Source organism: Enhydra lutris, unplaced genomic scaffold (assembly GCF_002288905.1).
Source record: "Enhydra lutris kenyoni isolate GAN:26980312 unplaced genomic scaffold, ASM228890v2 scaffoldscaffold75, whole genome shotgun sequence".
In the NCBI taxonomy this organism is placed as follows: Eukaryota; Metazoa; Chordata; class Mammalia; order Carnivora; family Mustelidae; genus Enhydra; species Enhydra lutris.
In genome coordinates, this window is record NW_019154159.1 from 6,387,965 (window position 1) to 6,414,668 (window position 26,704).

Sequence of the window (26,704 nt, forward strand, 5' to 3'; positions counted from 1 at the left end):
TGCCCCACGGGGAAGCCAGGGGTCACGCCCTCCGAGGAAGCACAGCCAACCCCACCTCCGGAAGATGAATGCGCACCCGTCCCCCAAAGCAAGCGGTGTCACAACAGCCTTCTCACGGTGACACACACGTGACACACACACACAGTTCAAACGGAAGACACAACACCCCTCCTCTGCGTTGCACACCCGCCGCCCTAGCAGCGCGCCCCAAGTGCACACCGGCCCCTGGGGACATGCGGGCCGGCAGGGGAGGGACAGAGGGAGTGACAGGCCCCCTCAGTGGGGGCAGAGAGGGCACACTGGGCCAACAGTAACCAAGTCAGACGCGTGCCTGGCTCACTTTGGGGCTCCCGTCCCCTCCCGGCGCAGAGATCAAGACTTCCAAGGAACACCTACGCGTGGGTTCTCTCGCCACAGAAAAGCACACAGACCTGCAGCCTCTGTCCTGGGAGCCCTCGTCCACCGGCCCTGAGACAGCCCCTGCCCCCCACGAAGGCCACAGGCTCTGCACGCCTGGCCTGGCCCTGCGCCCAGATTTCCCGCCTCGTGTGAGAGACCTGACCCCGGGACCAGCGTCGGCAGCCCACGCCCTCAGCGGCCCCCACACCACGTCTGGAGCCCCGGGGCCCACCTACTCGAGGACAGAGTGGGTGGCGGCGTCTGGGAGGTAGCGGTAGAGGAGGAGGCTCTGGTCCACGCGGACGACCCCGCCGCCCTTCCTGAGGTGGTCGTAGAAGAACAGCAGGTCCTCGGGCACACCCTGCAGGGCACAAAAGACGCGTCATCCATCGCTGGGGTTTTTGACAGAAGACCCACCGGTGGCCGATGCTTCCCGCATGTGCATTCCTTGCGGCCCGGCCGCCGGCACGTGGGGCTCACATCAAGGCAGGAGGCACTGGTGTCACCGGCGCGTGTGGCCGGCAGCCCGAGGACCAGCCCTCCCCACTGACGGGGTCTCTCTCTGCAGGCCCGGGAGCTTTCTTGGGGGGTTCCCTGGCTCGTGAGACCTCAGCCTCCAGCCTCCCACTAGCCCGGCGGGCGGCCGTGCTCAGCCTCGACCATGGAAGCTGGACGCCAGACGCCGGGTCTGCTCCCTGGGCTCTCCTCGATCCCACAGCCGACATCGAGGTGCGGAGGGGTCTGGCTCTCGCCCACCTCCCCACTGTCCACAGCGCGGCACTAGGGGTGCAACCGCGAGCGGAGCGGCAGTGCAGGGGCCTCGTCACTGACATCGCCAGGAGACGCGGCTGCAGGCACAGGCTGGCGTCCCGAGCGGCACCACAGGGCGGGGACAAAGCAGACAAACCCAGGATGGAAGCCGCGGCCTCACTGTCCCGAAGTCCACAGGACAGAACTCGGGAGGGGCAGGCAAGCGGAAGGGAGGAGATCCCAGAACACAGAGACCGCGACGGGAGGAAACCTCCCCGAGCAGCTACCGGACAGAGAACGCCGACCCCCGACGACGCCAACACCGGCCACCGGGAAGTGGGCAACGGATCTGCACACGTCCTAAAATAAACGGTCAGTCCTTCAGCACCTCAGTCACCCGGGAAACGCAAACGAACACGGGAAGTCTCGGCCACCGCAGGGCCTTGGGGCTGCGTGGGGAGGGGAGGGCGGGCGGCCTCCCCTCCGCTCTTCCCATCAGACAGAAAAAGCACATTGGAAAAGCATCCGCCGCGTGGCCTCTCTGGGCCTCCAGTCCCCCTGGGGCAGTGACGAGCCTCTCCAGGCCTTCCCACCCAGGCCAGCCTGCTCTCCCAGGGCCAGCTCAGAACCAACAAGAGCCCTTCCGTTACTTTTCTCTTCGCGTAAGGGCCTCCTGGGGGCATTCCGATTCCTGAGCCTGGCACCGAGGCTGCTCACCACGGCTGGACGCGGTCCTGGGCCAGGCCTGTACCCACCTCCAAACCTCAGACTCCCGGCCCCCACCAGCCGCCTCTGCTAGTGCCTTTCCTGATTAAAAAGCCGTCCACCGGGACGCCTGGGTGGCTCAGTTGGTTAAGCAGCTGCCTTCGGCTCAGGTCATGATCCCAGCATCCTGGGATCGAGTCCCACATCGGGCTCCTTGCTCGGCGGGGAGCCTGCTTCTCCCTCTGCCTCTGCCTGCCATTCTGTCTGCCTGTGCTCGCTCTCTCTCCCTCTCTCTCTCTCTGACAAAAAAAAAAAAAGCCGTCCACCTTGCCTGTTCCAGCTCACCACTGTCTCCGTGCCCCCGGCCCCAGCACACTCGCAGAGTCACCGGTCCACACCCTGGTCCCCTGCTCTGTCATTCAGCACCTGGACTGCTTCCTGCTGCTTCGGCCACTTGCCCTTCTCTCCGCAGAGGAGGAACCCTGGGCTCTTAGCCCTGGGTAGACCCTGGCTCTTCAATGGCCCAAGGAAAGTCACCTGAAGGTCAGTCCCCAACGTCCGGTTCTCTGAACAACTTCGGCTCGACCGGTTTCTCTGGGGATGGCATCAAAGAACGGTGGAAACACTGATGTCCTTCTCTTGGTGGTGGGCTCTGCTGCCATCCGTGATCTGCCTCCTTACGCCCCAGACCCCACACTTGCCCCAGCCCCATCACAGATCTAGTTCTGGCCCCTAACCCCGTCTTCCTGATCCCCAACCTCTGATACCTGGTCTCTGACTTCTGACCCCTAGTGCCTGAAATATGATCTTTGGTCCCTGATCCATAGTCCCGTAACTCTGATTGCTGGTTCCTAGTCTCTAGGTTCCTGGTCCCTGGTCTCTGATCTCTGGTCCTCAATCTCTGGCCCCTGATCCCTGATCTCTGGTCGCCGAGCCCCCATACAAAGGGATGCATGGGCTTTCTTTGCCTCCAGGGGCGGCTTCTCCAGGAAGAATTACTTTGAGCTGAAAATCCTGACGTACTTTGAATTCTGAGACTGCTCCGGGCTGCGAGTTAGGGTGTGTCAGACCTTTAGATCGAGGTTTCCCAGGGACCGTCTCCTGATGAGTTTCTGGGCTGTTTTCTACCGAAGAACATAAAAGCATGGATTCATGGCCCAACCAGAACAGTGGCTTCCACAGCACCTGTCAGAAGAGGGCCACCTGCTGGGGCTTCCCGCCACCAGGCTGCTGTTGCACCATCAGGGAGATCTTCGCTGTGCTGTCTGCTGCCCCTGGTGGAGCGGAGGCCCTGGGACTGGGGGCCCCGGGGCAGGGTCGTGCCACATGCATACAAGTTCTCTCCATTGTGTGGATTTGGGGGAGAAACAGGAGCACAGGGATAGTGCCCAACACCCTAAGACCATGAGTCAGCACACATCCGGGACAACGCGACCTGGTCGCCCATCCCAGCAGGGGGTGAGACAGGAAGGCTAGTCAGTACGGACCCATGTGCCTGCGAGGGGTGGCCAGGCCAGGGCCAGGAGGAGCATGGCGGGATGGTGGCACACGTGCTCCCTGCTCAGGCCAACCCTGGGAATGTGAGGTGCTGCTGGTGGCAGCCTGCACGGCAGGGAGACCGGCCTGGGGCAGGCCCAATTCCCGTTCTACTGCAGACGCTGCTGGCCGGTCCCCCGGGGGCGCTGGCCGGTAGATGTGTGAGAACGGCTCTCCTCCTGGAGGCTGAGTCTGGGCAGCTGTGAGGGACTCGGTCCAGCATGGGGGGGGCAGTGGAGCCCTCTCCCTCCAAAATGACAGGCATGAAGGGAGGCTGGGTGAAGTCAGGATGGGGATGGACTTGGCCCTGAGCTGAGGGTCCACGGGGCCGGCCGTGATGTCGACAGGAGGGAAGCAGGCTCAGAGCAGAAGGGGCTCACAGCAGGACAGTGGCCAAGGTTGCAAGGCCGGAGTCGCTGCCCCTGCCTCCCAGCCCGGGGTCTCCAGAGCCCTGTGGCCCAGACCCTCTGTGTGTCCAGGCTCCCTCCTGCCCCCAGCCCAGCAGCCGGCGGGGGTTGTGGGTATGGGGCCTCATCCCAGTCCAGTAGCAAAGGCCTGATGAGCCCTTCACACGCCCACTCCACCTCCTCCCACTGTGCAGACCAGCCTCACGTTCTCAAAGCCTCATTTAAGGGAAGTTTAAGGGAAAATAAACAAACGGACCCTAAACTTAACTTTTTAATTGGGTGTAGGAGCATTAACTGTACGACCGTGGGGTGTGGGGTGGGGCCGAGGGAGCCCAGGCGAGAGGTCGGGTCTCATTTCTGGGACACACGCTAGAGCTCAGTGTGGGCTGAGCGCTGCAGGTGGGGCCCCACAGGTAGGAGAGGCTTTAGGGAAGAGCCCAGCCTGGGCATTCTGTCCCAGGGCCACCTGTCCCTCTCCTGTAGTCACCGCGGCAGCAGGGCTGACAGCTTTACAGCAGGATGAGGAGGCCTGGGTCCTGGGCGCCTGCAGCCCTCACACAGAAATCCCCAGCGGGTGCCAGGGCCCCAGACGTGCTCGGGGAAGCTGGGCCCAGCCAGCGGCAGGAGGGCTGGACCAGCCTTTACAGAAGATGTTTCTGAAGCCCTGGGTCCCCACAGGGAGCACAGTACCCACAAGTGGGTAGGGCTGGGGGGCTGACACCGAGGGGATGACGGCACCTCCCCTGACCCCAGAGGAGGGGATCCACGAGGGCCCACACTTACTTGCCCGCCTTCATCAAATGGGCCCACGTGGGAAAACCATGCTCGAGAGCAGAACCAGGTGGGCATAATCACAGTCGGGCCATTGGAGGTAAAAACCTAAAAGCAAATACCAGAAAGTAATAGCTCGTCACAAACAACATACAATTTATTTTCCACAAAATGTAATTCAGAAAGTGACAAAAGAATCTGCTCTTCTCCGTAGGAACAGACGTTCAAGGGACTTTCCAGCCAGACCCACCAGGTGGGGGATGGCAGAGGAGGGGCCGGAAGCATCCGTGGCTCCACCTGGGTCCTGATCCTGACCCTGGGTGAGCGCTCGCTCGCTGACTGTGTTCGAGGAGGAGTCCCCCCCGCTTTTGACGGACGGTAAAGTTTCACCTGAAGACAGAAGTAAACATATTGCTTTTAGTCGTGGCAAGAGAGAACTGCCATGTTCAGATGAAACGGATGGGATCCTCCAAAGACACGTACATCGAAAACTGACTAAAGCAGCAGCAGAAGGTATGGCCAGACCCACGAGAGGCTGGGAGAGCACTTAAAACAGAAACACGAAGCCCACGACGTCCCACAAAGAAACGCAAAGGTCCGGAGGGTCAGCGAGCTCTGTCCCACGCTGCACGAATTGCCACCCCCCGTCGCAGTCTTCCACAAACGCAGGCACTTCTAAAGGATAAAATCTGGACTCTGGCCAATGGCAGGTCAAAGGCACGGCATGAGCACACGACGCCCACGAGAACAGGCCAGATCCTCAGTCCCAGGCTGGATCCAGAATCCAGAATCTCGGACAGTCTCTCCCTCGTTGTGCGGCCTGGAAGCGGGTGGGAATTACGCCGCAGCCTGGGGCCCCGGGGGAACCAGGTGCCCCCGCCGCCGTGGCAGGAAGTGTTTCCACAAGTTCTCAGAGCACCGCTGTATCGCACAACACAGGTGTGAACTGCGCGGGTCTATGTACACGGGAATTTTTAAAAGTCAATACAAGACGGTGCTGTAAACGCTTTTTCCTTATGATTTTCTTAGTAACGTTTTCTTTTCTCTGGCTTATTTTACTGGAGGAACAGACCAGAATACATGCGTTATTGCCGTTACGCTACGGATGAGGCTTCTGGCCCACGCACGGCTATCAGCAGTTAAGTGTTTGGGGAGGCAAAAGTCATGCGTGGATTTTCCTACAGAGTCGGCTCCTGAAACCCCATGCTGTCCGAGCACCGCGTGTACCTGGACGGGGTTTCCACGGCCCCGTGAGGACAGGCCTGCCTCCTCCCACAGGCCACAGAGCAGACACCCGCTCTCCTCAGCAGCTCCCTCCGCCGCCTGGGCTGGCTTCTGTGGCGCTCGGGGAGGACGGCATCACCTGTGTTTGCCTGGAGCCCCCCCGGCTCTGAGGCCCCTCACTCCAGCCCACACATGTCCACCCCACGTGGGCGCTGTTAGCAGTTCTTGGGAACGCAGTGTCCACCACGAACATCCCTGGACTTCCTCTTTGTGGGAAGCACCCGTGGCCTGTCTGACCGTCTCATAACCTGCATTTTCCTGGGGACGAGGGGCATGCAGAGCCCTGAAGCACACGTCCAGACACCTGTCACCATTTTACACAGAATGAGCCAGGCTGGGTGGTTCCACGAATCTGTGCACATGCGGCGGGACTCAGAGCTGTTCCCGAAAAGGGGAAAACAGCCGGCTTTATTATTTTATTAACAGCTGTGATAACTTGGGGACAACTAAGTGTTCTCACTTCTGAATGTTTTTTCCAGGCATCTGTTTACAAAACAAACTCCGAGACACGGAGGAGCTCGCACACAGGCACACCGAGTCCCGAGTGCTTCTACGGCTCTGCCGGCGTGCGGATGGGCTAGTGAGGAGAGACCCACCTGCAGTCTCTCGCTCCCCTTGGAAGCCTCGCATCTCTCCGTGGGGACGACAGCGGCCACGGGGACAGGAGACACCCCCTCGTGGACTTCTCTCTTTGGAAACTTGCGAAGAAATGAGCCAGAGCGGGGCTGAGGCTGGGCACACGGGCCCTGTTCCAAGCACTGTTTCCGGCACTGCAGACCCGCCCTGCAGCCTGGGGGAGCCCAGAGGTCGGGGGGCCAGCGGGATGGGGCCTGAGGTTCAACAGCCTCTCAGAAATTCGCCCGGCTACAGTTCCAGAGCCCTTTAGACTGTGAATGAATCTTGTTTTAATTTGATGCTGTGTGGGGTGTATGGGGGAAGGGGGCCCAGCAGGCAGTGAGCTGGGACCGGTGAGGGGGGCGCAAGGAAGGCCATGACCACTCCCAGCACCGCTGTCCCCTCCTGCTCATCGGCACCGTCTCCGTGGACACGGGCTGCCGTCGGCACCACACGTGGGGCTGGTCCAGCAGATACCACAGCTCTGGAGGCGGGTGTCGGAGCCCCGAGAGCCTGCTGCTGCCAGGGAGCCACCTTCTTCCGCAAGCTCTGCTGTCACTTCTGACAAGGCCACTGGTCCCATCGCAGGGGCCTCACCCCCATGACCTCCTCTAACCTGATCGCCTCCCAAAGGTCCCCCAATTCTGCTATGTTGAATGTGGGGGACATAAACATGCCGCCATGACAGGCACACCCTTCATCTCCAGTGTGGGGGTGCTGAGAGCGCGGCTCCGTGGGCCACCCCCAGACCCCTAATTGCCCCCAAGCTCCAGAGCGTGCATCTGGCTGCCCACAGGCATCTCCCCTTGGTTACGGGACTTCTGTAGTTCCACTAAAGTATGCAGCAGGCTACACACGTGCACACACAGCTGGAAAAACTCACCCACGTGTGCACGCCTGAGCCACACACCTCTCCTGGTTCTGAGCTGGCCGCCCCTGCAAGCTTCCTCGTGCCCGGGCCGCCCCCCACCCCCAACACAGGCAACCGCTGGCTCACTTTCCGTCACAAGAAGCGGCCAGCATTTCCTAGGTGCTGCGCCAACGGGTCCCAACGCCTGCCCTCCTCCTCTCTGGTGTCCTGCGCTCCGTCAACCACACGGGCTTTTCCACACGCCTGCGGATGGGCCCACGGGCAGCCCAAGGCGTGTGGTCTCTGTGCAGACGGAGCACATGGCGGGGGGGCGGTGGGTATGGCAGGTGCAGAGCAGGAGCTCCTAGAAAATGGCTCTGCTGTCCCAAGGTTCTTTCTGCTCCAGCCGACCCTGGCTCCGCTCCAGCCGGCCACATCCCACAAACACTGGTACCACGGCCTTTCTCATTTCAGGCTAAGAGGTAGACACACACCTGTCTCACCGGGCACGCCATACCCTCCTAATGCCCCTGAGGCTGTGCTAATTCGCCATCCAGACACCGAGCCTGATGGAGCATGCATTCAAGTCACTGGTCCCCTTTTTACTGGGATGTTTGTGTCCTCAGACTCCACAGAGCTCCATAGAACTCTCCCACTCGGGACTCGAGGCCTTTGCTGGACATGTCCTGTAGCCACACCCGTCTCCGGGTTCATCCTTCACGACATCCACTGGGCTGATGAAGCCCACCAGACCCCAGGGACTGGGGTCCCTCTCGGGGTCCCTCTCAGGACCAGAGCAGCCGTGTCTCACCCCATGGCTTCTTGTCTAACCCACGATCACAAAGAAGTTTTTTTCTGTTCTCTTCCGTAAGCTTCATGGTATTAAGTTTCGCATTTAGTTCCAGGATCCGTTTTAAGTTAATTTTTTATAAATGGTGTGAATTTTTCCAAGTTCAGTTTTTTTGCACGTGGACATATGGATGTCCCAGCACATCTTTTCCACTGACCCTGTCCATAAGAGATGAGTGGTCTGTGTGTCTGTCCTTGTGCCGACACACGGCCATGGAGTCCGGCAGTGCCGGCCTCTAACTCTGCTCTTGTCCACGTGGATTTTGGCTGTTCTAAATTTTTCCATTTCCAAAAGATTTTGCAATAAGTTGGCCAATTTCTTTCTCCCCCCCCCCCTTTTTTTTTGAGTTGGTCGATTTCTGCGATAAAGCCTGCTGGGGTACTGACTGGGGTCACGTTAATGTTCGGGCGGGTTGGTCCGGGAGGACTTTCATCTTCACAACACCTGCGTGCCCTGCCCGCCTGCCCAGTCTAGGATCGTCTCCCATCACAAGACCCTCAGGCCCCTCTACAAAGACCCCTCTCCTACATATGGTAACATTTCCAGGGGTGTCTGGAAACGGTAGGGCATTCTCCCCATTCCTCACCTGGGGTCAAGGGAAGTGGGTGCCAGGGGCAGGGAAATCTGGCTGTAATGAGACACAAGACAGCCTCTCGGACGCTAAAATCAAAGACTGACACCACCAGATGCAATCTTAGACACGGGGAAGGGACGGTGCGCACACACCTACTTGCAAACAGCAGTACGGGTACCCAGACTATCTGCACAACCAGCCGTGCCACCCTGGGTGTCCCAGGAAAATAAGAGCTACATCCAAGCAAAAACTGCGAACATTGAAAGCACAATGGACAAAACTGGAAGCAATGCAAATGTTATTCAACACGAGCCACAGACACCGTGGAACAGAGCGCAGGGGGCCTCCCCTCCACAGCTCCGAGCACAGCCATGGGTAGACAGATAGTGGTGGCCTTCACGGAGTCAAGGAAGGCAACCTTCATCTACACAAAACCCTAAAGATGGGACTTCTAATCTCTAGAGACAGAAATCAGACCAGCGGGCCTGTAGCTAGACCAACTCCCTGGGGTGGCCTGTCTGGCTCTTGGGATCAGGGACCTCGTGCCTTGCTTTCCACAAATCAGGTTTTTGGTGTGTGGGAGGGGTTCGAGGGTCCTGGAATCCAGGGGCTCCCCATCCCCAGACACTACAGACGGGCCCCTGAACACCAGCACTTTCTAGCAAACCCAAACACATCAGTCCCCACAAATGTGCTCCATTCCTTCTTTGACTAAGAAAAAACTGGTCTCATAATGCTATTTGGGAACTTTTGCAAAGCAAGACCTAGGCACCCTGTTTTCAACTCCTACTTAGTGAAAATCCACAGGCATTTTCTGGTAGGTTGCCTGCAGCTGAACACCTGATGCCCAGTCCCCAAGCACATGGGTTTCGGGTGTGGGAGCTGGGCCTGGTGGACCGGCAGCGAGTGTAACACACAGGATTCTGGGGGCGCCTGGGTGGCTCAGTGGGTTAAGCCTCTGCCTTCGGCTCAGGTCATGATTCCAGGGTCCTGGGATCGAGCCCCGCATCGGGCTCTCTGCTCAGTGGGGAGCCTGCTTCCCCCCCTCTCTGCCTGCCTCTCTGCCTACTTGTGATCTCTCTTTGTCAAATAAACAAATAAAATCTTAAAACAAACAGACAAAAACCACACACATGATTCTGAAGACGTAGTATGAAAAAAGAACATTATATCTCATTGGTATTTTTCTATTGGTTACGTGTTGAAATAACATTTTGTGTATATTAGTTAAATAAAATATATTATTATAATTAAACTCATCTACTTCTTTATGCCTTTTTAATATAACTATTAAAAAACCACTAACTCTATTTTGGCTTGCATTTTTGGCTCATTATTTTTCTATCGGCCAGAACTCAGTGTCTGTCTATAAAGCAATCGGTCTTTCTTTAGCGATGCAGACGGTTGAAAGAAGTAGAAGGAAACACACAGCAAAGGCCGATCTGGGATGGCGGTCACCTCTGGAGAGAGGGAGGGCATCTGGGAGCACAGAGAGCACAGGCCCAAGCAGAATGGGCCGAATGTCAGCCAAAGACGCTAACAAGGGAGAAAGGGGATTATTCACACGTTTAGACCAGGAGTTCAACAGTTCAGATACGGCGGACAAACCCCTTGAGAGATGCCAGTTAAGAACAGAAATCCAAACAGTTAAACAGTGGAATTCATAACCTAAAACCGTCACGGGTGCATGCTACCAACCATTAAAGCAGGGGAGAACACCGATCTCACAAACGCCTTCATAAAATAAGGGAGGGAAGAGTATTTCAACCCGCCTAAGAAGGTCAGCATTAACGTGCGGCCAAAACCAGACAAAAATACCACCAGGAAACCACAGCGCGCTGTCCCTTGTGGACAGCGATGCATGAGTCCCTCACAGATTGTCGACAATCTGATCCAGACATGCGACCGTCTTGACCACGATGTGCTGATCCTACACATTCAAGTTTGGTTTAACATTTGAGAATCAGGAAAAAAATATGAACATTTTGATAGATACAGGAAAAGCATTTGACAAAACCCAACACACAATCAAGGTACAAGGCACAACCTCTCAGAACACCAAGAACAGAAAGGAATTTACTCAGCCTGCTAAGGGCCACCATCTCGTCTGCGGTGAAAGCCCGAGAACCGGCCTCTGGACCGGGATGGCGACCGGAGAGCCTATTCCCGTGGTGGCCCGGCACCTCTGCCCGGGACAACAGATCGGGCCGGACTGTGCACAGAAGGGAGAGCGGGGCCGGGTCTAAGGCGAGCAGACCAACCCTCACCTCACCCCACACACGGCGTTTACCTCAACGCGGACGCGAGAGATAGAACCACAAAACTTCTAGAAGACGCACATAGGGAAATGCTTGCAAGTGGAGCCTAGGCGATTTTCATAAAATAGAGCAAAAATCTGCAAAATGAAAAGGAAAATTAATAGCCTGGATTTCATCCAAACTGAAAACGTCACCTCTTCGAACGATCAGGTAAGAAACGACAGGACCACCCAGGGGCTCGAGGGAACGCTCACGCGTCCGTCGGGCACACCGATCTGGGGAGGGACGCGTTTCTGGAGTCCAAGAGAACTCTCACAACTCGGTGAAACGGGGAAGAGCAACGGTGAGCGCGTGTCCTGCAGCCGCCCCATGGAGGCGTGAGGATGAACGGCACGCCACGTTCCGCGGGGGCACAAAGACCAGGCACGGGCGCAGACACAGGCGGGCTTACCGCGGCCAGGCTGGGGCTGAGGCTCTGGGCGGCCGCAGTCCTTTCTGAGGGAACCTTCTGGAGCGTGCTAAGAGGTCCACAGTCAGAGCGGCTGGAAAGGAACAGCCTTGCACGTGTCGCCCTTCACGCGTTCCCCTGGCTGCTGAGCCCTGGATGGCCACGCCGGCCCTGGGCATCACGCTGGTGTCTCCCTCCCTCCAACCGCAGCGGCCACGGCGCCCCCCGGAGGCACCCAGCAGACACCTCCAGCGCCTGGAACAATGTTCTTGCCCAGACACCGTCTCCACATGACCCCCACATGCCGTCTGACCTCTCTCTGCCCCCTGTTGGCCAGTCCTGGCTCCTGCACCTGTCCCCCCTCCCCAGGCGCTTCCCGAGCAGAGTCCCCAGGCACAGCTCAGGTCTGAGACGCTTGCAGCCAGCCGCTGACGCCGACATTCCCGCAGTGTGCGACCCGCCTGCCAGCTTCTGGACTCGGGCTCCCGGGAGGACAGACCTGCCTCTGAATCAGGAGGGCTCAGAGGCCGCCCTGCCCCGTGTGCCCACGCTAGGCCGGCCACGACCACGGCCCAAGGCTCATGGGCCCACCCAGGAAGCTTTCCTGCAGAGAGCAGGGACACCCGGCTCAAAAGGGGCAGCTCAGGGTGCTCGGCTTGGCCAGCGGTGCCGGACATGACTCTGTCCTCCATGGACCGGGTGCCCCTGGCCAGGCCCTTGTGTTTTTCACCCTCAGGAACCAAAGCAGAAGGGGTGAAGACCAGCGACCCCAGGGGCTGTCTGCGGGCGCACACAGGGCCTGGGGTCAGCAGCCAAACCAAACGCCCCTGCCCCTCCCGGAGGAAGGGGGTTCAAGAAAACGGGGTTTTAGATTTCAGAACGTCTCTGCCCACCTGGCCGTTGGAGCAGTAATGGCTTTGGCTGCAGGATGCATGTGGCATGGACCCGGAGACGGCCCGAGGCCACTGGGGTAGGAACCACGGACGGTGCAGTGCCCACGGGCCACAGGCCGCACCTTGCTGGCGCCCAGCCTGTGGGTGCAGGGCCCTCACTCCGTGAGAGCAGTTCCTCCTCAAGGCTGCAGCACCTAGTTTCCTGGAGCTCCAAGCTCTTCATGCAGGCAAAGACCCCTCTGGGCTCCCAGGCCCGGGAGTCCCTCAGGGGCACAGCCAGCGGAGGGCACGCGGGCCACACACAGGCACTGGAGGTCCTGTCCGTGTGCACAACAGGCAGAGGTGGTTGGGCCAGGCCAGCTCCAGGCACCGTGGTCGGGAGGTGACCTCTGCCCTTTCTCATACAGGATGTGGGCATTGGCACGTGTGAGGTCTGTGCGGAGAGGTACAGGGAGTGTGTGTGCACACCCGCAGTAGAATGGTGTGCACGGGGGAGCTGGGGCTGCACGGCTCAGTGCAGAGGAGCCCGTCGGGGCGACAGTCAAGAGCGAGTCCTGGAGAAAAGGCCGTCCCGAGTGCTGGGTTCCCACGCGCATCGGGAGCTCTCGCTGACACAGGTGACCCAGGACCAGCTCTTCCCGGATGCGCGTCACATCTTTGCCACGGTGGACAGGGCAGCTCCAGCTGCTCTGGGCCAATGGGCTCCTCTTGCCACTGCCGCCGGCCCAGCCCATCCCCACCACCGCTGGCCCTGAGCCCCACACCAACTAAGGCCGGACAGAGGTGCTGGAGCTCACAGGTGCGTCTGGGCAACAAGACTACCCTGGACGCTTCTCACTGGCGCCTCTTCGTTTTATCCAGAAAACGCAATGCTCAAGGTGACATGAGAGTTACTAGCCCCAGCTCTAAACCTACCTGCGTACCAGGGAAATCTTCACATGTTTCCTTGCCCTGTTCAAGCAAGCTTGACACACCACAACACGAACTAATTTGGCATAAGGTAAAAACCATTTGCTCCCTTGTGCTTACAGTGAACTCCCCGAGGGCCCAAGCTCAGACACCCCTCCGAGCCCTTCACACCCCACGTGGGTCTGGGCGTGTGTGCGGAGCACCGTTCCAGCGGCCCAGCCTCTGCCTCTCAGGGCCGCTCCATGGTTCTGAGCCTCACTTCCTACTGGGACCCGGCTGCTGCTCTCCAAGGTAGGCAGGAGCAGGAAAATTTGCTTAATAAACGTACAACTCCCACTTTTCTCGAAATTTGAAATTTGCCTCCTGGTGCCTCGTCTGCCAAGTGGTAAAGCACGTCCGGGAAGACGGAGACTTGGCCCTTGGGTGACGGGGGGATCCGCCAGCAGGAAGGCTGATGGCGGGAGCAGCGAGCCTGGCATGGGATGGGGAGCAGAGCCCCTAAGCCTGCCTCCTGCAGGGCTGACTCCAGACCCCCCCAGAGCCCCCTAGCTCTACCCACCTCCACCCCTGCTGCATGCACGCCTCACCCCTGCTGCGCGCACACCTCTACCCCTAACGCATGTGCACCTCCACCTGTGTGCACCCACGCCTCACACCTGCTGCGCGCACACCTCCACCCCTGCTGTGGCAGTGCCTCACTCCTGCTGCACTCCCGAGGGCTGCACTCCCCTGGCGGCCGCGTTGGCTGGTGTCTATTCAATCACAAAGTCCAGACAGATTCAGATGGAGAAACTAGCAATTATTTCCAAACTAAGTTTAGGACGCTAACATGTCAGCAGCCTCCATCACCCGTCCCCCTAGAGGATCCCAGACGCGTCACTATTTGCTCGGCCCCCGTGGCTGTATTGTGCGGTCGCCTCTAAGCTCATGTGTGGCGTTGGGCCCCTCCAGTGAGCTTTTCGTTTCAATTACAAGTACATACTTTCCAACTCTACAGCCGCCTTCTGTTTTAAGATAATTTCTATCCTCGCTGAGATTCCCCCGTATGTCATTCTCAACGTACTTCCCTTTAAATTCTGAAACCCTGTTCCCCTTAGTTGTTGCCGGTGTCTACAGAAAGGCAGTCACCCAGGGCTCTGCTGCGCCGACCACCTGTGCCCACGCGGTGGCAGATTCCACGGATGGCTTCTCCTCCCCCAAGCGAGAGCGGCACCCGGACACTGCACGTGCCGCGGGCTTAGCCACCCGGTGACGCTCCCCACACCTCAGGTGATGGGCCCGTGTGTAGGCCGCAGGGACAGGCTGCAGGTTTCACTCTCCGTGAGGCTCTCACGTCTTTGTGGAGCACACCTGTGCTCTGGGGCAGTCGCAGGTCCCTCTTGTGTGGCTGTGTGCAGACCCCACAGCGGTCCAGTTTCCACATATCTCTTGAAATTCTGGGGTGTCTGCTGGTCTGCTTCTAGCCCCAACCAGGGCCCAGCCTAGGGGCCCAAACCCAGGTGCAGGGACTCCAGGCCAGTCTTCTTCCCAAAGGCAGGGACGCCATTCCCAGGTTGGACGGCTGAGAGACGGCAGCCCTGGGAGGCAGGTGTGGCTTTGCAGGGTGCAGAGGGGCAGCTCGTCCAAGGCGGTGGTCTCAACAGCAGCCCCGCCAAGGACCCTTAAGGGACAGCCTTCCCCGGCACGCTGTGCAGCCGGATACCGAGCGCCCGCGTGCATGTGGCTTTTCCTCAGCGTCCCCGGCGGTGTGACCACGAAGCAGATGCCCCGGGTCTGGGTGGGGAGGCCCTGGGGGTCGTTGAACCCTCTGAGGGGGCTCCAGGCTGCACTGCCGGTCGCTGGGCCATCTGGGGCGCCACGCGGAGCCTCCTGCCGAGGCCTGTGGCCGGGGTCGGACGGAGGAGGCGGTGGGTGGGGGTGTGGGGCCCGGCCACAGCGGCGGGTCCGGCTCCACCGACAGCAGGGCTGGGGGACGCGGGCCCTCAGCGGGCTTCGGGCTCGACACGATGCTCCCCCGCGCACACGACGCGTGCGTTGGCCGTCTCGCCCCCCAGGGAACGGTCCCGCAGGGACAACCGCGGCCCGCGAGACCCCCGTCCTCGTCCGCACGGCCGCTGACGGGGTCTTCGCTTGGGGACGAGTTCGTCAGTGTCCCCCAGGCCCAGCGCACCGGACACTGCGATCCTCGGGAGAAGGCACAGGACGCACCGGCCCGCCGGTGAGGGACTCGGAGGGCGTGCGTTTGGAGCTCGGGTCGGGGCGCCTGGCGCTGCCCTGGGGGGGACTAGTGCGCAACCCCCGCCCACCGCCGGGCCACTGCCGGGCCACACGTGAGACGGGCAGTGGGCCCCGTTCGTCCCCCTCGGCGCCTCGCAGGGCATCCCCACGGCTCACCCTCTGTCCCGGCCTGCGCGCGCCCCACAGCCCGCAGGGCCCTCCGCCCCGCCCTGGGCTCTCACCGCCGCATCCCACGGACGGTCCACGAGCGCGCAGATGAGTGGCGGGAACAGCCCCTGCGGGCCGGGCAGGCGCAGAGGAGCCAACCGGGGCACAAACCCAACCTGAGGTGCTTGGCGCGCGCGCGCACGCACGTCAGAGTCCCAGAGCGCACGCACGCACACATGCACATGCACGCCGGAGCCCCAAAGCGCACACGCACACACGCACGCGCACGCGCACACCAGAGCCCCAGAACGAGCATGCGCGCGCACACACGCTCACGCACGCACGTTGGAGCCCCAGCGTGCGCGTGCACACGCACACACGCGCGCACGCACACCTGAGCCCCAGAGAGCGCGCGGGCGCACAGACACGCTCACACACGCACGCTGGAGCCCCAAAGCGCGCGCGCGCGCACACGCGCACGCACACACACAGACACGCTCACGCACGCACGTCGGAGCCCCAAAGCGCGCGCACGCACGCACAGGCACGAGCAGCGGGGCGTGAGCCTAGGGCCCCCTGGGGCGGGAACGCAGAGGCACCGCCCGTCTCCGGTCATCACCGCGCACAGGGAACCCGAGAGCACCGAGAGCACCCGCAGAGGCGTCCGCGGCCTCGCCCCGCCAGCCCCGGTCTAGGAACAGGCCTCCTTCGGCCCCTCCCTGAGGTCACGGGGCCTCTCTGGTGCCCAGAAGCGGGAGGCAGCCGCGGGCGGCCCCGCGCTCCCCCACTCCCGTCCAGGCCCACCGGCTTCCTCCTATCCGTGCCTTGACCTTCACATTGACCTTTCCACCTCCCGTCGGGGGACGAAGAAGGATCGTTTCCTCCGACCCCGCAGCAAACCAGATTCCCGGGCATCGGCCTCCAGCAGCACAAGGGCCTCCCTCGGGCCTCGCCCACCCGGGTCGCTCCGGTTCCCGTAAGCGCGGAAGGCGAGAGCGCAACACCCGCAAGTTCCCGGGGCTGCGTCTCTCCGGGCCTTTCCCAGAACGCCGCACCCTCCCCTCCCGCGGACCCCTGCGCCCCCAACCCCATCGGAGGAGACCTCGGTCCCGCAAGTTTCCATCAGTCACCTCCCTCTGAAGCACCCAGACAGGTGCCCTCACCCCGCGCGCTCCTGGGCCCCCCTCCCCTCGCCAGCTTTGGGGGAGGCACCGAGGCAGACCAAGGGGCCCCCGGCACCGGCATCCTGTCCCACACGGCTCAGCCCGAGTGAGGGGGAGGTTTTGGGGGCCCTCGCGGAGGCCAGCTGTGCCCTCCTGAAGAAGGGGGCTCTGACTTGGTGCCTGCACGCACGTGTCGGGACTGAGAGGGTCTCTCGAGTTCCTCTCCCAGCGCCAGCTCCCAGGGGACCAAATGCACTTCTTCACTGAGCACTTTTTATGATGACCTCCCCAGGACTGGAGGTCTTAAAAAATCAATTAAAGGCAGAACTTAAAAAGAAACAAAAGCCAGGTCAGAAGGCTTTCCCCAACATGAGAGTCTAGAAGACACAGCTTTGTCTAAGTCACGACTGTGTTCATCTAATCTATTTTTTGTAAATCATTAATTATTTTTCTTTTCCATAGGAGAGAAAACACCCACCATAAAAGTCATGGAAGGGCACCTGAGTGGCTCAGTGGGTTAAGCCTCTGTCTTCGGCTCGGGTCATGATCTCAGGGTCCTGGGATCGAGCCCCGCATCGGGCTCTCTGCTCAGCCGGGAGCCTGCTTCCCTCCCCCACCCCCCACCCCGCCTGCCTCTCTGCCAGCTTGTGATCTCTGTCAAATAAAAAAAAAAAAAAAAAAAAAAAAAAGTCATGGCATGTAAAGAGACCCAAAGTAGCCAGAACAAGCTTGGGAAGAGCAAGGACAGGGCTGGAAGGCTCACATCCTCACGAAGTAAGCGCCCACGGAGTGAGCTTTAAGATTTGCCACAAAGCTATGGTAATCACAACAGTGTGGTGTTGCCACACAGACAGAAGATGAGCAGAACAAAACAGAGGCTAGAAACAGACCCGTGCAAATGGCCCACTGATTTTCAGCAAGGGTGTCAAGACCATTCAGTGTTGGGAGAGAGGGATGTTCACAGGCAAAGGATAAAGCTGAACCTTTCCCTAATATCATCCACAAAAAATTAACTCAAAATGGAATAAAGATCCAAATGTAAGAGCTGAAACTATAATAATCTTACAAGGAAAAATTTTGTGACCTTGGATAGGCAAGGATTTCTTGATGTGACACCAAAAGCACATACAACCCCCCACCCCTCAATCTACACAAATTGGACTTCATCAAAATTACAACCTTTTCTGCTTCAAAGAACACAATGGAAAGCATGAAAAGATACCTCACAGTATGAAAGAAAATATCTGCAAACCACACATCTGATAAGGGTCTAGCAACCACAATATACAAAGAGTGCCTGGAATTCAATGACAAATAACCAACTTTAAAAAAATGGGCAAGACTCAAAAACACATTCCCCAAAAAAGATACACAGATGGCCCAGAAGCACATCAAATACTCCATATCACTAAATCGTTAGAGAAATGCAAATCAAACCATGACATAGCACTTCACGTCCATTAGCACGGCAACCAGAAAAACCAGTAAACAGCAAGTGTTGACGAGAAGTAGCAGAATGGCAGGCAAGCCTCATACTCTGCTGGTGGGAACGTAAAATGGAGCAGCTGCTGTGGAAAACAGCTCGGAAGTTCCTCAAACGTTAAACACAGGATAGTCATATGAACCTGCGATTCCACTCCTGGGTCTGCCCGCGGGAGTCGAAACAGGGACACAGACAAAGCGAGGCAATGTTCACAACAGCCAGAAGGTGGAAGGAACCCGGGGACTATCACAGCACAAATGGGTAAACACGATGTGGGGCAGACAGTACGTTCCCATGATGAATATCGTTTAGCTATAAAAACAACAAGAAGCTGACACTTTAGAACATGGATGAACCTGAGAACATTATGTTACAAAAGTCAGACGCACAAGGACAGATATTGTTCAGAGTATCTGGAAGAGGAAAACTCCTCCAGAGGGAAAGCAAGCAAGGGTACCAGGGCTGGGGGAGGGCTAACGGGGAGTCAGCGCTGGGTGGGGACAGTCCCTGGCAGGGTCACCAAACTGAAATTTCTGAGATGACAAGTTGTGTTGTGTTTGACCACAACTTAATAATTTCTTTAATGAGAGAGAAAAGGAGAGGGGACATCGAAGCAGGTCAGAGGAAGCGGACACAAGCCAGGGACGTGGCAGCTTGGGAGGCTGGAATCGGAGCGAACAGGAGGAACCAGCCCTGCCCACACCTTGATATCAGACTTCTGATCCCCAGAACTGTACGTGAATAAATCTGTGTTGGTTTTAAAAAAACCAACAACACCCAGCAAGCCACAGCGGTGCAGTCAGAGCCAGGAAGCATCCCTGTGCAGAGCTCCTGTGAATTCTGGGCACCGAGCTGCTGGCCGCTGGGCAGGAAGTACAGACACTCACAGGGCGAGTCCCTGCCTCAGCCACTGCACCAGCCTCTTCAGGCTGACAGCTCTGAGGGGCTCTTGGGTGGGTGCAGGCTGCACACCCAGGACGCACCGACCCCTGGTGGCCAGGCGAGTGCGCAAAACCGTCCTGTTCTGACCAGGAGCCTGGGAGGGACCCCCGCTCCCGTGTCCAAGGAAGGTGGCCGGGGCTTGGGGCCACACCAGGCGAGCCTGACACAAGCTCTTCTCAACCTTTCATCCCCTTCTGAAAGGACAAAGGAATAAAACAACAAAAATGGAACAGAAAGACTAAAGAAGGCTCATTTCCTTTGGTCCCATCAGAACAAGCCACTTGTTTTCAAAATCCAAAGGACAGATCGGCTCATGGAGTTCTCCTCTGGTTTTGCTTCCCACAACCATTCCTTACTTTTCAAAGACCCCGGGGTCTCCTACAACTTACACCTGAGAGACTGTGTTTTGTCTTGGCTCAGGTATACTTGAGAACACAGGACGCCTGCCTCCCCCAGATCTGAGCAGTCTAACCACACAACAGCAAACGAGCTCCTGGGAGTCTCCCCATTTATTTCAAGGGCCCTTGCCTGCCATAAATCTCCAGACTGGACACACCTAGCTCCTCTGGAAACGCTTCATGCTCATTCTTTACTCCCACTAAACTGCAAACAGCAAACGGCCATTCCACAACATACAGCTGATACCCAACAAAGTTTCTTAACAAGGACGAGGCCCAGAACCAGAACGGACAACACAGACCCAGGACTGGGACCTTCCAAATGGTACGTTTCTCTTTCTTCTGGAGGGAAGACCGGTCACCATGGCAGATCCGTCTCCCCTGGAGGAAGGCAGAGGCTGGCTCCCTGCACGTCATCTCCTTAAATCATTTAAATGACTCACGACAGACACCTGCTGTGGTTTTTCTCTTCCACTGGGATCGTCCTTTTTGCAATTCTCTAACGACTAATGCCCTCCTGCCCTGGCTACAGCTAAGTTACCACGGGGTCAGGTGCCAGGTGAGCATGGTTATCTGCTGACCCCACGGAGACCTGGCTGGCCACATCATTCAAATAACTTAAGGAAGACAAACAGGTCTGCCGAGTAAACGTGTTTTTCCTTTAAAGGCCAAGTGAGGGTGGGAGGCGGTAACAAAATCTTAAAATTTTGAGGAAAAGAGTTTTCTTAGGAAATACTTCCACCCACCCCTGCGATGCAACTTGAAGGCAAGTCACCAATCACTGCGGCAGACTCTAAGGGATTCCCAAGGCCGGCAGCGAGGACGGCGGGGGCCAGTCATGTCTGGCAGTGACCAGTGCCTGTCTGCTCTCTGGGTCCCAAGGTGCAGGCCCTGGGAACACGTCCCATAGGCATGCCCTTGACTTCACCTGACCCCACCGGCTGACCGGGGCTCTGCGGGACGAGAGCCATGCTCCAGGCGCCTCACAGTGAGAGGAGGAGCACAGACTCACCCCGCTGCCCAAGCTGCTGGACCTGCTTCTTGTGAGCGAGAGAGCATGCTGCACAAAAAGGGCACACGGCTGAAATGTTCTGAGAAGTTGTCACTGTTCGAAGAGCGGTGTAAGGGCCAGCTGGAAACAAGCCCCGCTCTGCACCCGCTGCCATGCCTCAGGCTCCCCTGGGGGAAGCGGTGCTGACAGCCCCCTGCCTACCCGAGCTCGGCGTCTAGGTGGCTCCTTGGTGCCACAAGGCCAGCACGTGGACAAATGCCTGACGTTACCTCCGGGTGCTGGCGAGTCCCCCACGCGGCTGCCCAGCTCAGGGTAGACGCTTTTTCTCCAAATGGCCAGGTCTCCTGGCCGCAGCCTCCACATCGCAGGCACTCAGCTCCACCAACCTGAGCAAGGGCAGCCACCACCACCCACAAACAAGTGGGCAAGGCTGTGCGCCTTAGGAGAAGACGTGGCCCCGAGCCCCAGTCTGCCAGCCCTGGTCTAACTGGTAAGGAGCGCAACGTTGGCTTCAATTTGATCGAAGCTGCTGCTTTGGTTACTGATGCCTGGCGTAGGCTAGTATCGCCCCTTCATCTCTCTCCCAAGCGTAGGGTCTAGGTGTAAATGAGGTACAGAAAATTGCAGAAGCAGCGCCCAACCCTCTTAGGATTCTTGGAAGCAGACGCAACAGACCCAAGAGGCCTGACGCATTCTCGCTGCTACTTTCTACACTCACCTGCCGGCGGCTGACGCTCAGGCTCAGGCCCCGGCAGAGGGCGCGCGGGCTGCGCGCACCAGGAGGTGGAACCGCGGACCCCGAGCCAGACCCGGACGCGTCACAACGAGCCCTTCCTCGCCCAGATGCCAGAGCCGCCACGCGGAGTCCGCGGCCCGACGCAGACCCCTTCCCTCCGCGGAGCCGGGCTTCCTACCCGACCGCTGCCGTCCGCGGACTCCTCGCCAGATTGGCCCGCAAATCCGCCGGGACGAGTCAGGAACGACCACAGGAGGGGTGCGCACAGGTAAAGGGGATCGCGCACGGGGGAGGGGCGCGCACAGGTAGGGGGAGGGGCGCGCACAGGTAAGGGGCAGTGCGCGCAGGGAGGGAGGTGCGCAGGGCGCATGGGGGCCGCGCCGCTGCAGTGAGAAGTTCCAGAAGCTCTGGGCTCTCCCTGATTCCCTTTTGATTTTGTCTCCTTCTGGTTCTGATGTGTCACCAACTGAAAAATCAGATAATCCAGTTTCTTAGAAGTTTGTCAAAAAGAAGGAGTTCCCAGGCGAGGCTAGGGGGCCCATGCTGCTGTTCTGGGGACCCGGGGGTTTGCTTTTGTCTCTCCCCTTGTTTTGCCAGCAACGGAAAGTGCGCTTCCCAGAAATTCTATGTAGTTCCTTCCAGTGCCTGCAGGAACATACACACGGCACCAAGCCCGTCAGCTCTGGCCTCCCTTGCCCAAAGCAGAGTCCGCTCTCACAAAAGGCTCAGGACGGACAGATGCTTACTGATGGACGCTTTTAGATGCTTTTGGTACTCAGAAAAGACAAAACTATGGATTACAGACTTAAAATTTTGAGTTCAGTTTGTATTCAGAACGGAAAAGCCTTGCAGTTAAAGGAGAACGGAGCATTTAATGAAATTCGCAGGCTCATTAGTGGTATCTTACCAGGAAGTGATATGAATTCTTCTTAGAGAAGAGCAGAGATTGTATGACTCATTTCCAGATTCCTGTGGTTTATTATCCTTACTTCTAATTTGTTGGAAGACTATCTTTAGACAGATAACAAATGTTCCAGTATTCTGACATTTTAACACCCACATAGCAACAAGAATAAACTCTGATGTTAGATCCAAGATCTCTGGCTTCTGGGTTTAATAGAGAAACAGACATTAATACAGTTTCCCCTCTCCATAGTATGTTTTAGAGAAAGTTGTCAGTTCTGTGAATCTGTACTGCAGAAACACTTTCTGATGCTCCCTTTAAATGAAAAAAAAAAAAAATGAAGAAAAACAGTACAGCTTAGTCTGTGTCAAATTATATGTTTTTAAGTGTCATGAGTGTGGGTTAGAATTAGATAAAATCATTGTACTATGAAGGACAAACTTTCAAGGGAAAGGCACACAGAGGTAGAGGAGTGTGAAACTTAGTCTCTTTATACAAGGAAGACCCGAGCGTCCCCCATGGACAGGAGAGCATCTCTGTCACCCAGAGCCCTCCCCCCGACACCGTCTTCTAAATCAGCCAATGGAGACCGTCACGCGTGTTGCCAAATATCTTCAAATGAGTGGGTCAAAGAATGAGCCTGGATATTGTGCTTAAACCCTTGAGTTCTGTGAACAAAACTGAGGTAATGAAGCTGATGGAGGCCACTGGCCTCTGGGGCATGACCAGCCCTGGGCACCCCTGCCATGTGGATCAGGAGGGGGCCCCTGGTGGAACCAGGACACCGGCACTGCTCACCAGGCCTGGTGCTGACCTGCGGTGTAGGCTGAGCCCTGGACCTCAGGGGCCAGCCGCCTCGGCCCCCTCCAGCCCCTGCTGCCAGACCCCAGGGCGGGGGACCGGGAGGGGTCCGGCCTTGCCTCCCCTTTGGTCTCCCTGATTCAGGAGATGCAGGCTCCTTGGGAATCGTGCTGCTCCCCACCTCACAAATGAGATCAGCTTAGAGGACGGACACCCGCCACTTCACCTGCCAGCCTGTTCCCCTTGGTAGGGTGCTGGTGGGTTCTGCACCGTGGCACAGACCAGCGGCTTAGAGAACATCAGCTTCTTTCAGTTTATTTTTGAAAACGTCAGACTTTATCTTCCCTTAACTTGATAAAGAAAAACACTATTTAAGAGGACCCTGCCTTAATTATTTCTATGATGCTTAACGCCCTCGACTCAGAACTTGGATTCCTGGCTGCAGACGTGCCCACGGCACGTAACCTACACCCTCGGTGCGGGGCGACACAGCCCCCGCATGACTCATGTTCCACCAGAGAACCCAGCGCACAGGCCGACAGCCGACGCACACAGCTGCCAGAGCTCCAGAGCGCAGCGCCATGTCTCCAGACCCTCGCTGGGGCCGGGCGGGGCCTGGCCCTGCCAAGGAGCCTCTGGGTGCCCCAAATCAGGGCCAGAAGCTTTCCCACTGAGTGTGGAGTCTGAATTCCCCAGTTAGGAATATGAAGCCCTTAGCAGCTCTTCACTGAGTCAGCTGTGATCTTGGTTAAGAAAAACAAAAGCCAACCTGAGTGCGTGTCCTGACCGTGTCCATAGAAAGGCACACATTCCAGAAGCATGAGCCCCACAGGCCCACCCTCTTGGGAGGGAAGGGCCACAGACCGTGGGCTGCTTCTCTGCGCAAGGGCTGCTCACTGCCAGGCCCTCCGCAGTCTCTGTGGCTCTGGGTCATGAGGTTTGACCCCTCGAAACCACTCTGTGCCCTTGGGCAACTGTACCAGCTGCGGGGAGAAGGCTGTGTGTGGTGCCAGGCCCCAAGCAGCAGCGCCCTGCGCCCCACAGGGGAGGGACTTCTCCGCTCCAGCGGGGAAGCCACCAGGGACAGTAGGGCAGCGGCACGGGCAGGTAGGAGTGGCACCCCGGACCCATGGCCTGGAGCCACCTCTGCAGGCCCCACCCTCCCATGGCCACAAGCTCCCACCTCAAGGCCCCCTTGTCCTGTGAGGGAGGGTGCAGGCTGCGCAGGGCCCATGTGCTGGCTGTTCTGCCTCTCCCGCTGGCATCTAAAGAGGCCATTCATGGGATCTTCATCTTCTCAAAATGTGACAAGTAAGTCCACATGCAGAAGCACTTTCTGTGTGTGCGTGTGTGTGAGGAGCAGAGTGTACAAGCTAGCAAGGCAGGTCAGACACAGAAGCAAACTCCAGGACTCTAGCCCCGTGGCAGACCTGAACCTGGGACCAGAGCTCGCAGTCCCGCTTCCTCTGCGGGTCCCACCGCCTGCACATTGGTTTTCCGGCCAGCCCCACCCAGAAGGCGCGTCTCCCTCAGACCCTGCTCCAAGGCAGCCTGCCCTGGGGACGTCCCTGAGTCCTGCCCAAAACCTGGGCCTTTCCTGGACGCCTCTTCCCCTCCCCAGCCTCCAGCCAGGCCTTCCGCACCTGCCTTCTGGCTCTGGCTCCTTCCCAGCCCAGACCCACAGGTCAGGCAAACACAGGGACTAACAGCTCTCAGGATGTCCTGGGGGGCTCTCGAATGGGGGCAGGGGTACCTGAGTAAGAAGCTGGTCCGGCGTTAGCTGGTTGATCCACCGTGTGTATCGCTCAGTGGAGTTGGGGGGCTCTCTCCTTACTCGGCAACCGATAATCTGTGAGACAACAAAACAGACCTTAAAAGACAGTCACCGTGGGCTGACAGGCACACATACCTATCCACAGACGTCTCACCTGGCGTGGGCTGGCACACCCAGCAGGGAACTAACAAAGACTTGTATCTGATCGGGCTAGGACAACTTCTGGGAGGAAAGGGGGAGAGGGAGATGCAGGGTTCAGGCTGGACCCCATGATGGACGGTCCTACCCTGCCAGTTCCAGCAGCACCCGTGAAATCACCCCAGGTTAGAGCTGTCGCCGATAAGCCTTCCCCCTTAATGCACAATTAAATGCTCTGTGCACAAGGTCAGATGTCCAGCTACCTCAGCAGGTTCTACCTGAACCATGACTCAGGCAGACACGAGGGGCAGAGGGCAAGGGAGAGAGGATCTCGAGCAGGCTCCCTGCTGAGCTCAGGGCTCGATCCCAGGACCCTGAGAGCACAACCCAAGGCAACACCAAGAGTCGGAGGCTTACCAAGCACCACCCAGGCACCCTGATAATTAATTAAAATTATTTTTTATTTTATTTTAATTTTTTAAAAAGATTTTATTTATTTATTTATTTGACAGACAGAGATCACAAGCAGGCAGAGAGGCAGGCATGGTGGGGGGAAGCAGGCTCCGCGCTGAGCAGAGAGCCCGATGTGGGGCTCGATCCCATGACCCTGAGATCACGACCTGAGCCGAAGGCAGAGGCTTTAACCCACTGAGCCACCCAGGTGCCCTAAATTTTTTTTTTTTATAAAGATTTTATTTTTTTATTTGACACAGAGAGAGAGACAGCAAGAGAGGGAACACAAGCAGGGGGAGTGGGAGAGGGAGAGGCTGAGCAGGGAGCCCGATGCAGGGCTTGATCCCAGGACCCTGTGATCATGACCTGAGCTGAAGGTAGACACTCAATGATGAAGCCCCCCCGGGGGGCCCCCCCCGATAATTTCTTAGGAGACTGATTCGGTGATGCAGGTCTTAGTGACCACTCTGAGGAGGAGAGAGTGCAGGTCAGGGTCGGCTGCTGGCCACACCTGGGCCCTTACTGGAGCCCTGTGAGCCTCACCTGGGTGGGGGGGGGGGGCAGGCCCTGTGCTGCTGGGTGTCCCCCAGAGGGAGCAGCTCCTTCTGCAGCGACGGGCTCAGATACCTACAGTGGGGACCAGCCTCAGCGGACTCTGGAGGACGGGACCCTCCACCTCGGAGCAGTCTCACACAGGCATCCCAAACACCCGCACACAGCCCAAAGCCAAAGTGTGGTGCTGTCCCCAGGTTTTGAGCTCTGTTGGAGGGGCGGCAGGGGCCGTGGGGGCCGGGGCTGCCCAAGCAGGTGTGTGCTCTCTCTCCCTCTCCTTCTGCCCCCCGCTCATGCCCTCTCTCTAAAGTAAATACATAAGTAAATAAACACATAAAAAGAAATTGTCAAAAGTTCTACCATGACTCTTGAATTCCTTAAATTCAGCTGTCTATAGCACATCTGCATGGTGATTAATTTATATTAATGCAGGAACGCTAACGAAGACATAAGAAAGTTTTTGCTTGGGGCGCCTGGGTGGCTCAGTGGGTTAAATGCCCTGCCTTCGGCTCAGGTCATGATCTCAGGGTCCTGGGATCGAGCCCCACGTTGGGCTCTCTGCTCAGCGGGGAGCCTGCTTCCTCCTCTCTCTCTGCCTGCCTCTCTGCCTGCTTGTGATCTCTGTCTCTCTAATAAATAAATGAAATCTTAAAAAAAAATTTTTTTTTGCTTGCATAATTTTGTGTTCGGTTCTTTTTTTTTTTTTTTTTTTTT

At 57.9% G+C, this 26,704-nt stretch overlaps 1 protein-coding gene across 3 annotated transcripts in view; it reads right to left on the reverse strand.

Moving 5' to 3' along the window:
- The window catches only part of LOC111160457 (UDP-GlcNAc:betaGal beta-1,3-N-acetylglucosaminyltransferase like 1), a 76,253-nt gene that overhangs the window by 10,726 nt on the left and 38,823 nt on the right, over window positions 1-26,704 (reverse strand). For 2 of the 3 annotated variants that reach the window (XM_022523600.1, XM_022523599.1), the window contains exons 6-8: window positions 24,827-24,922; window positions 4,581-4,676; window positions 636-760 (exon numbers count right to left, since the gene is read on the reverse strand). In XM_022523600.1, the coding sequence (XP_022379308.1) occupies window positions 636-760; window positions 4,581-4,676; window positions 24,827-24,922 (317 nt within the window). The remainder of the gene's footprint in view (window positions 1-635; window positions 761-4,580; window positions 4,677-24,826; window positions 24,923-26,704) is intronic. The other variant, XM_022523601.1, reaches the window with a different exon arrangement.